The sequence below is a fragment of the Camarhynchus parvulus genome, chromosome Z, assembly GCF_901933205.1.
Source record: "Camarhynchus parvulus chromosome Z, STF_HiC, whole genome shotgun sequence".
Taxonomy (NCBI): Eukaryota; Metazoa; Chordata; class Aves; order Passeriformes; family Thraupidae; genus Camarhynchus; species Camarhynchus parvulus.
The window spans coordinates 24,694,626-24,708,900 of record NC_044601.1 but is presented as its reverse complement, the minus strand read 5'-3'; the positions used below and the strand labels follow the sequence as shown (position 1 = coordinate 24,708,900).

Sequence of the window (14,275 nt, the reverse complement as noted above, 5' to 3'; positions counted from 1 at the left end):
CTTTACTTCAAGGAAGTTGAAAATAAACCTGTGGAAAACGAGGACAGAAGAGCTCTGTTTATACCAAACTTTGGCCATGCTTGTGTTCAAACTCAAGTCCAAGGACTTCTTCCCCTTGACAGTCCTCTGGCAGCGCCGACCCTAAAAGAGGGGGGAAGGAGGCTGCTGAAGAGGTGCAGAGCAGCTTGAAGGGGACAGAGGCAGCCTCTTGACTGTCTCAGCAGCTGTTGGTGCTTCAGCACAGATTGGCATTCTGGAAATCAGAGATGTGTCTGGAATTTGTAAAATTCTAAGCACTATGAAGCAATTCGTTTTGACTGCAGCAGTGACAAAATGAATCTATATTAAATAACTGTTCCAAAAAGAAAAACATGTAATTGGCAGCCACGTTACAATAAGCACTTCAAGAAAAAAATAGAAGGCTGCTCAATTCTTAGTTCCTAAGAAGTTAACACCTATGTGAGATGCCGAACAAATACAAAGAGTTACTGCACTGTAATTTGAAAGTTACTGCAATCAGCGAGGTAAAAGCAGCTTACAATTCTACAATTCTTCAGTCTTTATTGACAGTATTTGACTGTACAGTGGTGAAAAAAATGTGTATCAGGTGCTCTGTATCTCTGTTTTGGGAAAACTGTGTCTGCACACTCCTTTCTCTCTTTTTATACACTTATACACAGCACAAACAGCTGGGGAAGCTGAGCTCCCATTCTCCTAGAAGTGCACAACAGACTATTTACACTTCCTACACCTTTGGGAAATCCACAGCACCAACTCTGCTATCTGGTGGGCAAACTGCAGAGCCACAATATCAGCATCTGATGGAAAATCCAGAGTTTTTGATTGTGTTCTTGAAAAAAACAAACCAACAAGAAAGTCCCAATGCTCAATGAAAAAAAATAGCATTAAAAGCAAAAAATTCCCCCCTTTTAAAAGACAGTGTCTTCTTTCTCCCATGTCACCTGTCTGAGGTCAATCACAGCTGTAATTATGCTTGGTATTGTCCAATGTATTGGAAGACAGCTCCCAGTAACAAGGAGCTTGCAACTGAAGCTGCAATTGTGTTTTCACATAATTCAATAAAATAATGGGATAGATTGCATTTAATGTGATTTGTTTTAAACATGGGACAGAAATCTTTGTAGAGACAAAGAATAAACTTATAATGTGTTGAAAGCAACAACTATTTAATGAATTGTTCCTATTCTTTTACAGGACATCAGTAAATGAAGTCCTGTTCAGGAATCTCTGGAGCTGTTCAAATACAGAACATAAAATGAAACTTTAAAAAAAAGTCAGAAAGACATAAAAAAACCACTATCCGAGTGACGTCCCAGAAGAGTGATAACTAAGAGCAAACTTTGTCAAGTCTTAGAGGTGCTCTCTCTAGTGAGAACTAGCATGGGGTTAAAAAAAGCAACCTCTATTATCTGAAGCCATGAAATGATCTACCTTCAATTCATTAGATCTTGTTCCATTCTGCCTTCAGCATAAATCAACATAATAACTTATAGTTGGCAATGTTTATTTTTTCCCTGCTTTACAGCAAGAGCAGCCAAAGAACACTGACTTCCTAGGCAGTGAAATCCATAAGCAAGTCTCAATTCCCCAAATCAGTGATGCTTATTGTCTTTCTATTTTGCAGTGCCCTACATTACATAAAATACATGGTTGCCTCAACCCGCAGGAATTTACAAGCTTTGCTAGTGTTACAGCAGACTTGCTACAATGTGCAATTTTGTAGAGGCTACACCTTGCTTAAAAATCAGCAGAGCAAGACTTTTACTTCACATTGTTGAATTTTACAAAAGCTTAAATTTAAACTCCTCTTCCCTGAGCATTTTTCACTGAGTACTTCACAACTCACATAGATATGTGGAGTTTTTTTTTCCTACAATGTATGTAATACAACTTCAGGCTGTATTATCTTATTCAAGGAGCTCATCACTGTTTACAGTAAAAGCAATTTCATGGTATTTTGAGCAGAAAGGCACCGAACTACTACATTTTTTTTCTAACACAGAATGTTCCCAGTTGATGGTTATTCAGCTGGCGCCTCTGGGCTGTTGTCACCTGTTGGCTCGCCTAGATGCTAGAAGGCATTCAGGGCTCAGTACAGGCAAAGTCTAGGCTAACGCTCGCACAGAAGGATTAAGAGGGGCAGGCTTACTGTGCTGCCAGGAGGTTGGTGATGACAGCTTTTCCACCACTAGAGTGGGTGGCACATATACCAAGGACACAAACCATAGGCTGCAAGAATTTCTCCAGGTTTTTAATAGCAGCAAGCTAAAAAAAGTTATAGCTACTCTTAAGAGTCATGTCTGGCTTTTGTAGCATTTCCATTTAAGATCTGCCATTACTGATAGTTCAAGGCTATTTGACAGCAGCTCTGTGAAGGGACGTATAATCAATCTAAATTTAAAGAAAATAATTTTAAGGAAAGTGAGAGAATGAAAGTGTGGAAGATAAGGAGAGATTCTTGCTATTTAGAGGTTTCATCTTACCTCCACAGACTGAAGCCCCAGCCCACTGAGCTGTTTTTCTGTTAAAAAGAAAGTGGCACACTCTCCAGAGATCAGAGTGTGTCACTTGCACTCCAACTCAGCATCCTGTTTTCTGCAAGCACAGAACAACTGGTTCCAAAAGCAAGTGCATGCTCAATGCTGTCCCCCTGCACACTTTTGAAGTGCCCTTTCCTGCCTGTAACACGGGATCTTACAAGCCATTGTTAAGACTCTGCTGGACAGAAACTTTAAGAAGATTTAAACAAGAAAATGGACTGCTATCATGACTCCCGTCAACAGAGTGAACATCCTCATGGTAACTTTCACAGGTCAGAGTCATTGCTTTATTTATTTTTTATTGTCATGTACATAAAAGTAAAATAACATATCTGAAGAATATATCATCCAGTTAAGCAATCAGCAGCTGAGTTACCAAGAAATGACAGCTGTCTGCTACCCAGCCCTTAAGATTCTGTGCCAAGAAAACCTGCCAGTGGAGTTAATAATTGTACTTCTGTGTGCGTCCAAATGATGCCTCAGGTTTTAGCTTTTATATTTTTCAGATTCTGTGCTGCTTTATGTGGGAATTTATAAAATTAGAGGGTTTTAGGAAAGCTGCAAAAGGCAGGCTTTAGATACAGTAGAATTGTGAACAGTGCTAAAGCAACAGTCATGAGATAGGTCACCAGAAAAACTATTTAAACTGTAGAAAAGGCAAGGTCAGATAGAACAATCAGCCTATGTATTAATGCTTGTCTGAATAGCTTTTTAAGCTGCAGAAAGTTTATCTAGCAAGATACTAGGAAGGTTAAAGCTTAATAATGGAGCTCTGTGCGTTGTGTCTTACAAATGGGTATTGTATTCGAAATAAGCAAGCATTGTCTTAACCAAAGCTACGAGTCCTTCTGGTGATTGGGTAGAAATACTGTCAATATGCTTTTGCTTTGTATGATTGGTCAAGAAGCTTATAAAGTATGTTGTAACATTAAGTTTTCTGGCCTGCTGCCTGGATTGCGAGCTGTTAGCATCTTTCCATTATCATAATCATGTAATGAGACTGATGCTGAAAATATAAATAGCTCGAGGCACTTTCCCAGCAGCCCCATCCTGTTTGTGTCTGTAAATAGCCCCCGGCCAGCGTCACTTTAGTGTGTAGTTCTGAGCTTCATATTAAGGGATGGTGAGCTCTCTTCACAGAGTAGCTAGACAAAACAATTCCTTTCCTAGCCAGGAACCAAGGACAACCACCCAAATCTCAGGCCCAAGAACATAGATGTGGACTGAAGACAGAAAAACAAGAAAGATGGGACTTCATAACCTAAAGCTGTAACTGGACAATTAACTCCAATATGCTAATGGACCAGAACTTATAAAAGTGTGAGACCTCGTGACCAGTCATCCGTTTTGTGACCATTTTGGGTTCATCTGGGGTGTAGCCTGGCTGGGCTCTTGTACTGCCCAAGGTGTATCCACTGAGGCCTTCCAATAAATACCTACTTTATTCTTTAATTCCATCTAGTCTCTGTTCTAGGTCAGCCTTCACAAGGCATCAGTTCTTGTGACCCAGATGGGACAGAAGGCATCTGGAAGACCCCTGCACCAAAAGAACACCCAGCTCCTGCCCCCACTCCTGCCAGCACTCCGAGAAGGGGGCCCCAGCTGCTGTCCAGGAGGTATCAGAGCCCAAGAACCCTCAGACCTGACAGAGACGCATGAGTAGATAAAGGGGAATTCTGTTTGCTACATAAGTTATGGGGGAAATACTCTATTGTGAATAGCAACAAAGTTTAAGTGGGGGAAGCAAACAAAAGCAAATTTCAGGATTTTCTTTTCAAAATAAATGTGATTTTTATGTGTGTAACTCCACATGAAAATAACCTACTTTTGTTCACGAAAAAGCAAAACTAAAGACAAGGCTGCAGATGATGAAACAGAAAAAAATAAATCAGACACAATAAACAAAACAGCCCAAACTCTATATGCTTCTGGAAGGTGAACTAATTCAACTGGATGAACATAAGAGTATTTTGCTTGAGATAGTCCATTCTAGGCACTTGATGATAATTTCTCATTTAGTTCCAGAGCTCTAACATCTCCATTAGCTTTGGCATTTTCTATAAGCACCTGCAGAGAAAAATAAAGAATGACTTGAGAATTTAAAATTTTTCTATTTTTGTCTTAATGGCAATCTGAAATGTACTTTAATTCCTGTTTGACAGTTTCACTAAAAGATCATCTAACCCATAATCCCCATAAAGGAAATACTCAACATTACACATCAACTTGCTTAAAAGATCCAAACTCTGCACTACAGTGGCTGTAATCACTTCCAATGCTCTGTAAAAGCACCACTGATTACTTTGACAAGTAGTTACCTGCTGGCAATTAAACAAGTGGACCAATTTTCCTGCTGACACACACTTGTCCCCTGCTTTGTATAAATCTTACCCTTGTATAAATCTCCATTTGCCAAACTCAAGTGTTCTCTGCAGCTGCTTTAAAAAAACTGCCACATCCTTTTCCCTCTCCCAGTTAAATTCACACTTCCCTGATTTATTTTCCACACATCATATTTGGATCTTTTCTGTTATGGACCTTAAAAAGAGGTCCCACAGTAACCTAATGTTCATAAGCTTCTGGCACATCTCTTGTAACCCAATGACATTATACATACTGAAAAGGAAAACCATTAAGCAGAACCAAGCAAATCTCCAGCCATTATTATCATCTTATCAGTAGGGACTAAAAATGACTTTGCAGAAGCAAGTGCAATGAGATCATACCAGGATCTTCTGAACTCATTAAATCTAGCTTTTTTAATCTGTGTCTATGCATGTCTGTGTATGGATTTTTGTATACACCTTTTTATATGTACCTCCAAATCCACTTTGTATTGGATTCAACATTTCACCAGCTGATAATATGGGCAAAAGACTTCATCACCAGTGGCAGCATTGAGGATAGAAGAGTGTATTCAGATTTTGAGGAGAAAAGTAGTTCTCATTATAAGCCAAAATGAATGACACCCCACTTGCACTACATCAAAGAGCTGCATAGATTTGTGAGTTTGATCAAATACATTAGTGAAGTACTGTCAAAAGAAACTAATGCAGCATCTACTATGTACTGAAAATAATACACCATTACACACAAGCCTTTAAGAGAGAGCACATAGATTCTGCTGCTCAGATATTTTGGGCCAGGGACATGACATGTTCCAGCCAGGCTAGAGGGAATTAACATTATTACTGCTAAAATTTTAATTAAATTGTCCTCATGTCTACTGAAAAATCACCAGTAAAATTGTTCCAAGTTTGGACTGGAGACTTTACTATTTATTTTTCATTACTGCATGGAGGAATGGAAGACATTCAAACAAACTGGTTCAAAAACTGAAGTACATTTGCACCTCCAGAGCAACACCTTCCTAGCCTCCTTCTACCCCACTTCCCAGTTGCAAGTATAATATCAAATATAAATAGACAGAAGTTCTGTATAAGGTGGACTGTCTTACATCTATTAATTCACAATCATCTTTGGCATACAGATGTTGCAGGAGGTACCAGCGTGCCACTGACACTATGGTTTCTGGATTGGCTGGTTGGTAAACAATTCTCTCCAACATTCGCCGAGTTTCCCTGGAAACATAATAAAAACATAATCCAAATCAAATTCAACTGAACAGGCCACATGTAACATAACAAAGCAAGCAACAATGGCCAGAAGTAATATACGGGAAAGCCCTTATTGCAGTTCCTGCAAACGGAGACAAGATGTGAAAGTGCAGAAGAGAAGGTAATTGGAATAGAGACAAAGCGTCTATTTTAGACACAAAGTCTAAAATTCTGTTTGGCTGATACTACCTTCCAAAAACAACAAAAAAAAACACCTAACAAAGGGATTTTCAAATTCACAGTGCCATTAGAAATCCCGTAAAAACTGGCAACTACATGTAGGAATGTCATATTCATTCAGTGGTGCTCCATCAGCTTTTCTTTTTTTAACAAATAATGGAAGATTTGGTTGCTGCCCACATCATTAACCCTTTCTCCCCTCTCCCTTTTATTTGCCACACTGTTTCAAGAATTAATTTCTGCTTTCAAGTTTCTTTAAGTTCTAGAACTTAGATCTGCAGATAATGACCACTTGTATTTTTAGACACTGTATTCCACTGACAACAGATCATGCATACCTTGCTCCCATTTTGAGATTATATTGTAGTAGGGCTTGAAGGAGAGCTGCCAAAGGGCAAGGAGAAAGTTTCAAAGCTTCAGTCGTTGCCTCCTGAACCAAGGATGGCCAGTGTTCATTTGAAACATTAGCCTATTGTAAAAGTTAAGAAAAAAATAAAGAAAGAGAACAATAAAGAAAGCAATTTTAAAAAATAAAAAGAAGAAAAATCAGGGGAAAAATTACTTTATTGTAGTATATTTGCATCTCTCTAGAAAGCAGGTTTTATTCAAGCTGTTCTGAGAAGTATTTGGCAGTTTAGAAAGACACTTGTCTAAAAAATCCCCCAGACTAACAGTGGTTAGAAGTTAGAAAAGTCATATTAACTTATTTAGGATCAGCCTTGCCAGTATTCCCCCCTGCTAATTTGTGCACATAGTCTTTTTGTTTCTTCATATAAATTTTATTAGTGCTTTAGAAAACCTTGCAAATCTTCCTACCACATATAAAACTATTCAAGAATGTAAAATTTATCTCTAGAAGTGACATAATTTTTTACCAAAGTCAAAACCAACTGCTAGACTGTAATCACCTAACAGAGCAACTACTGAGCAAAGCCATATATCTTAAGAATATAAGCAAAGCAAAGAAAGAAAAGCTGGCTTTAGAAAAACCTTATTATCCCCATTGCGTCTGGATAGCATTCAAATTACTGTACTTGAAAGGGTGACCAAATCTTTACTTGGAAGGTAACTGGGAGACAAGCAATTTTCAAATACAGAGCTTTCTTGGACCTAAGCAAGTTTTTCACCAGGCCTTGATACATTTCATTAAACCCGTGCAGAAATGCCAAAAAAATATCCACCTACAGCTTCTCTGCTCACTTAAAAAGTTGAGATGAGATAATCAAATTCATACTAATCTCATCTTTAAACAAAGTCTTGTTTATTCTTAGGCAATTCAGGCCAGCCCTGGAAGAAATAGTATTAATCAATTTAGGCAGTGTCTTGTGACCTCTGAAAGCATTTAGGAACAATAAGAAACAAAGCACACCAGTAAAAACTGACAGAATTACAGCAGGAAAAATATTGTCACTTGACAAATTTTGACTTTGGAGGACAACTCTCTTCTCCAAAAAGAAGAAGAGTTTTGCAGCTTTATCCTCAGTAAATCCAACTGTCTTTTCTTACACAAGATCTCAGGATATATGGGGGTTGCTTTGCCTGATTTTGATTACAGCTGGGTCATTCAATAATTTGTGAAAAAGCATTCACCAAGATCACAGCAGTATCTACATCTTACAGTAGAATGTAAATTCTGGTAGTGCACTTCAAGTTACCAGAGTGACACTGCTTGAAGATAATAAACACTTGCCAAGATCCTGAGATATGTTTACCTTGCCCCCCCCAGCACAAGGAATAGAGTACTTTTCTTTATTCCACAAGATACAATTCCCTTAGATTGTTCTTAGGCTTCAGTGCAAGGCATCATATCTGGAAATGACCATACAGCATACAAATATTTGAAACATGACTGATTGACTTCTCCAGGCACCAATGAAGAAAAAACATCTGTTGAGACAGTTGTCTGAATAAGACAGACATTTGAGGGCTAGGTCAATTTGGATGATCAAACTAAAATTGTTATAGACAAGCCTCACTGAGCAAGTGAGCCTCTTAGGCAAAAAGTGGCTCTATGTGATTATTACGTTGCAACCTGTTTTACAAAGACTTGTTCTAAGAATACTCCACTGCCCCTTGATGTCTCATTTTATTCTCTAGCTGTCATTCATAAAATGTAAAGTCATTTCAACAGGGGCATAATTTAATGACTATAGAAGCCTTCTATCACACTAATTTCTGTGAAATCATGCAGTAATGTCATGCTGGTTATCCTACCATGCAGATTTCCAGTGCGAGCATAGCTAGCCTGAGCAGACTGGATAACGTCCCGTTCCAGCTGCCCTGCTGTGATGCCAACTGCAGACTCCTTCTGTAACATATCTCTGCTCCAGTCATCATTCTCTGAGACTGATATATTTTTGCCAGCCACTGAAAATAAACATCCAAGAAAATCAGTTATGGACCCACCAAAACACACATCCATTAGGTAATACCATTTAGTCCAATTTATGAGAGTATCACAGCATAACATTAGCTGACACCATGCGCCCAGTCCTCATTCCAACAACACACTGCATTGTCCTGCAGAAAAATTACTCTGCTGCAGAGCTGGCAGTACACCTCACTACTAAATTATTTTGAGAGCTCCCTAGCCCACTCACAGACTTTTTTTGATAGGTTGTCTCAGCTGCTGCCTGCTCTGCCAGCACAAGATGTCCTGGATTTCCTCATGAAGAGAAGAAAAAGGATTCTAGCTTCTCTATCTTTAATTCTGTAGTCATCACACAATTTTGAAGCAGATGCAGCCATATTTGCAAATCCTTGTCATGTACGTGATATGCATGAAGATGTGCAAGCCATATTTAGAAATATTCTTTGCTGGATCACCAAGTAAACAAATTAATTCCCTTGCTTTTGAGCAAAGGCCTCTAGACTTTTCCTAGCTAAAGACTGTAGGGTGTTAGAGGAGGCAAAAATTATTAATGCTTTCTGGTACATAGAAGTTACTCCCAATTACAAAGAGCAAGACACTGGAAAGTACTAATTAGCACTAGTGAGACTGTGCATTCTTGACATCAAGCTGCAGGCCTGCTTTTTAGAGTAAAACACTCATCCATGTGAAGGGAAAAAAGCTTGCCTCAGCCTCAGCTCTTTGCAGCTGAAGATGTCTAGCACTCTAGAAGTAGAGAACCCCTGCAAAGGCACAAAGGCAGTTTTGCCAGATCTACTTTTCTCTATTTTCCTGACAAGTCACAGCACAAAAAGTAGAACAGCCATCAGAGCAGAAGTTCAGTAGCACCCATAAATCCCACGTAACAATTTAGACAAAAGCCAAAAACTTAATCAGAAAGAAAAGTTAATTGCCCCTCTAATGTAGTAAAACTGTAAGGCATCACAATGGATAAATTAAACTCACAGGAAGTCCAGAGACAGAAAACATAAAAACATACATTAACCCACTAGAAGCAAATGTAGCAGCCACGTTTTTCAGAATGCTATCTAAGCCCTGAGAAATACTTCCTTGAAGACTCAAAAGATCTTCCTCACAGGTATCTTATCTGTGGCCTGGATTAAAAAGACTAAAACAAATCATCCCCTCCCACTCCCCACATTACATGCACTCATCTCACTTATTCTCCCTGCTTGTAAGGAAGATGAGTTGGCTATGCAAGAGATGCTTAAAGAATGTACACAAACCCTAATTTAATTTTAAAAATGTTATTAAAAAAGAGGATACAATAGTTTCTTGCATGTTCCCTATTTTGCAAATTCAACCTGAATGAGTTCTATATTCTGAAAGATGAAGTCTCACAAATCACAGAAAAATGCATAAAAAAAGCATTTTCCCCAGAAATAATGCTCCTGGTGTTTCTGTAGAGAAGAGAATCTGCAGCCTTATAAGATGCAAGATCATGATCTGTAAAGCAGCCTTGCACTGATCTTCTAAGAGTGAAAACAACACCACTGAATCTTAGCACAAGCAGGGTTTTACTTTATCAACATGCAGAAGAGTGTCATAAATCCTTCAGCTACATAAAGGACTCTAAAAGTTCATGTAATTTTTTTAAACAATGTGCTACTTACATTGGTAAAGACAGATAATAACTGTAAACTAAAAAGCAGCTGTTAGAAAATGAACATATTTGGTGTTGCATCACCAAAATGATCTCATGGTATGTGTGAGACTTCTCAGATTGACTTGCAGAAGCAGCATATGAAGGGAGATTTAGCACTTTTGTGTAAACTAAAAATGATTACTCTTCATGCCATGGAAGGGAATTAGTGAACAATGTTACTGGGAGTGATTCTCTGCAGTCAAATTATTCAAAAGAACAGTGACATCTGAAGTCAGGACATTATGGAGAAAGATAGTTATTCAGGTTTTCAGACCCTTAAATAAGAAATTCTGTATTATTACAACAGGAAACCCTTTACCTCCATTTATTTTTATGAAGTTATGAAGTATTTCATTGGTTTCTGCTCACATGTCAAATCACAGATCCCTAAAGACATTTATCTCAAACTTTTAATTCTCCTGCCTTCATGTCTGCTTGGTCTTACTAGCAGTCCTTAACATTTCAACTTTTATAGAAGTTAACATGATATTTCAACTTTGGAACAAATAGAATTTAAGCTGTTTTTTCTGTCACTGACTGTCAGCAGATAAACAGAATCAAGCAGTGAAACAAATGCTCACTCTCTTACAGCAGGTGTGAGAGTGGCATACCAGTCAGGAAAAAGATTCACACTTACTTGCCAGGCCGCAGCTGAGGATGAACTGGACATGACTGTCTTGCGAAGTTCCTCCAGGATGTTGTCTGGAAGTTCTTTGTGACACTGCAACAACTGCTTGCACTGAACTTGTCTCAGAAGCAAAAATAGAGCTGGGTGCTCAGGGCAGCTTTTTAAACCCTAAAACCAAAACAGTCAGAATTATCATTCTCCAATATCAAGGACACTTAGATTTTCCATTCTGCTCTTTATAGAAAACAACATTGAAAGCCTTCTCAGGGTGCTTGAAACACAGCATTTTTCTCCTCCACTGCACAAAGGAGTATTTCAGGACTTACCCATAAAAAGAGGTAATATTTTTACTGTCCTCAAAATACATTTGAAGTCTAAGCTCAATTTTACATTTACATTTTATATTTCCTACTCTTACTGGTTTCTGAAAGACAGCTCTCGCTTGGTTTGACAGCTATTAAAAATTTTGGGCCTATTAATATAGGCAAAAACCTGTCTTGGGGCTAAAAAGGACCTTGATTGTGCTTCAAGCAATTTTAGTTCTCCCAAATAAGATACTTTATCTTCACTGGAACAGAAGGACTTTACTAAACATTTCCTATTCAGTAACAGCAGGCATCCATAGAGTATTTCTCTGAACCAACACAAAAAAGAAAAGACAGAAAACTAGCTATCTGTTGCTTTACTCTGTTCAGGTGAAACATGTGAAGCTTTCACAAACCTCACTGCATGTTATTTTCTGTGCTGAAATCTCAATACTTCCAAGAATTATAACTCAAACCAGATTTGTGTTAACAAACAATATTTGTATTTTTCACACACATTTTAACCAAGTATGTTGCCTGTGAATCCTTCACAATTGATTGACAGCAGTGTCTGACTCTCCACTCCCAGTTACATTGCTTTCTGAGGATTCTGGGGTCTAAAACTACCACAGAAGGTTTGTGGTACTAGGGAATGCTATCCTTTTTTCTACACTAATTGCAGACCCTGACTGTCCTCTCCTCAGGCTATTTAATCAAACAAAAATCAGCATAATACAAGAAAAATCCACCACAACCTTCCACCCTACCAAACTGGGGGAAGGACAGATCTTGTATGTCTCAAAATCTCTGATGAATGTTAATATAAGGCAGGTCAGTAGACAAGTTGGCCAGAAAAGGAAAACACCTCACCAAGCAAACAAAGAGGTAAGAAAGTACTTCCTCCTGAAAACCAGCCTGTTCAATCTATCTGCTTGTATGGTTCAGGTTTTTTATTGTTTGTTGTTGGTGGGTTTTTTTTAACTCCCATCCACTTTAATTAAATATACCAAAAACAAGGATCACATTTGCATGTGATTAGTAATTTTCCTTAATGAAAATCAGGGATGTGCGCTTTTTTGTTTATCTTTTGCCAAGTCTTCTGCTTATGAACACCCTCCTGAATGCTGTTAACAGCCCAGCTCCCTTCCATAGCTGTATTGCAGCAAGACCTCTCTTTTTTAATAATTAAACTTGTAGCATCCACTTGGTTGCTCTGAAACAAAGTACCAACACAACCCAGAAGAAATCGAAGTCCCATGTATGTCTCCTATCCTGACTTCTTGCCCTGAATTTTGGTAATGTTTTGCTTAATTCTAGGCAGGAAGAACAGACTTCAGCTTTATCATGACACATACACTACTTGTTTCAACTATTAACACAGTTCTGGGGTTGCAAACTATATTGGGGAGGGAAGAATATGCCAACCATCACTTCAGTTGGTCAGAGCATGCTGCTAGTACTGCCAGAGCTGAAGGTTTGATCCCCATACAGGCCATTCACTTCAGAGCTGGACTTGATGATCTGATCTTTGTGTGTCCCTTTCAACTCAGAATACTCAGTGATTCTGTGAACTATTATATTTTGTATCTCTGACGGAACAGAGAGTTGCTAATTCAAACACTACTTTACTGTATAATGCACAAAAATAGTGGCTTCTGTCAATTCTACCACAATCTGCCAGTGTGACCCCATCACACCTTGTTACAAAGAGCTTCAGCTTCTGACAGTTTACCAGTCTCCCCTAGACTGGTAATAGCTTGACACAGACACCAGTCTTCAAGAGTACGGACATAATTATGTGGAAGATTACTTTCTCCAGCTGTAAAGACAGACAACACACTTAGATTAGTACTTATGGTGTAGTACAATACCATGGTCACATGCTCTAGATCTGGTAAGGGAGAATTTTTATGAGTTTTAATGTGACATGGCTCCGTTCATCAGTAGGAACATTGAAAGATGGCAAAATCAAAAGCATGAGGGGAAAAAGCATACACCATTTGAGTTAATGGTTTGAGATCAATCAAACATGGAATTTTAATTCCAGTTTTCAAAACACTATGGGCAATGAGCAAGAATGAGCATCTATTGGAAGAGTTACAGAACTCAAAATTACTTTAGCACTTTCCTGTAAAGTACTGCTGCTGCAATGTAATACATCCACAACCTTCATGGGTGTAGGTTCAGAGCATTTTTGAATGCATCAGAGTTCAAAAATACTATTCTACAAAACTATTTTAAGCTTTGGAGGGGAAAGCAAGCTGCCATTAAGTATCTAAACCTATCTGTATATTAGAATTTAATGGGTTTTTTGTGTAAAATACAACTACAGCTATTGAGTAATTACCACTATTGAGTATTCCTCAGCCTATTTGCAAGTTCAGAACAGTACTGCAAGCTTAGATAATTTCAATTTTATTTTGCTTTTTTTAAAATAGGAAACTCATATAGCTTACTTTTGGCTGAAACTGTAGACACAAGTGTCATCTCTAGGCCTGTTCGTTTCGGTTCAGTGTTGTTTAGACAGACAACAGTGTTTTCAGCATGACAGGCTGCCATTAGCACTGCCCAAGCAACAGGATTATCTAGAAAAGAATGGTAAAAGGGAACTCATGCCCAGTCTAAATATGCTGGCAGTTCACTTAGAATGGGATTTATCAGATAAAGCATAAAAGCATACCTATCAATGGAACCATACACCGTAAATAAGATACCAAAAAGTAATTGAGTTCAAACCAAGGTAGGTGATAACTACTGGCTTCTAACTAGTAAAATTCATCAGATTATAGAAGGAAGATGCTGTTCCTAAAGCCAGCTAATGTATTTTTCACAGATTGCTTCAGTGTGCTAACCTGAAGCTGCCAATTTATTTTTGACTACACAGATTAATCTTAGCTTTCACTGAAGAGTTGTAACAAAACACAAAGAA

General features: G+C 38.3%; 1 protein-coding gene across 4 annotated transcripts in view; it reads right to left on the bottom strand.

Moving 5' to 3' along the window:
- Nucleotides 1-2,674: 2,674 nt before the first annotated feature.
- TTC37 (tetratricopeptide repeat domain 37) overlaps nt 2,675-14,275 on the bottom strand; it is a 47,782-nt gene continuing 36,181 nt past the window's right edge. For all 4 annotated transcript variants that reach the window (XM_030968462.1, XM_030968465.1, XM_030968463.1 and 1 more), the window contains 7 exons: nt 13,803-13,931; nt 13,044-13,165; nt 11,051-11,209; nt 8,573-8,725; nt 6,697-6,827; nt 6,019-6,142; nt 2,675-4,628 (listed from right to left, as the gene is read on the bottom strand). In XM_030968462.1, coding sequence (XP_030824322.1) covers nt 4,551-4,628; nt 6,019-6,142; nt 6,697-6,827; nt 8,573-8,725; nt 11,051-11,209; nt 13,044-13,165; nt 13,803-13,931 — 896 coding nt within the window. In that variant the 3' untranslated portion in view covers nt 2,675-4,550. The remainder of the gene's footprint in view (nt 4,629-6,018; nt 6,143-6,696; nt 6,828-8,572; nt 8,726-11,050; nt 11,210-13,043; nt 13,166-13,802; nt 13,932-14,275) is intronic.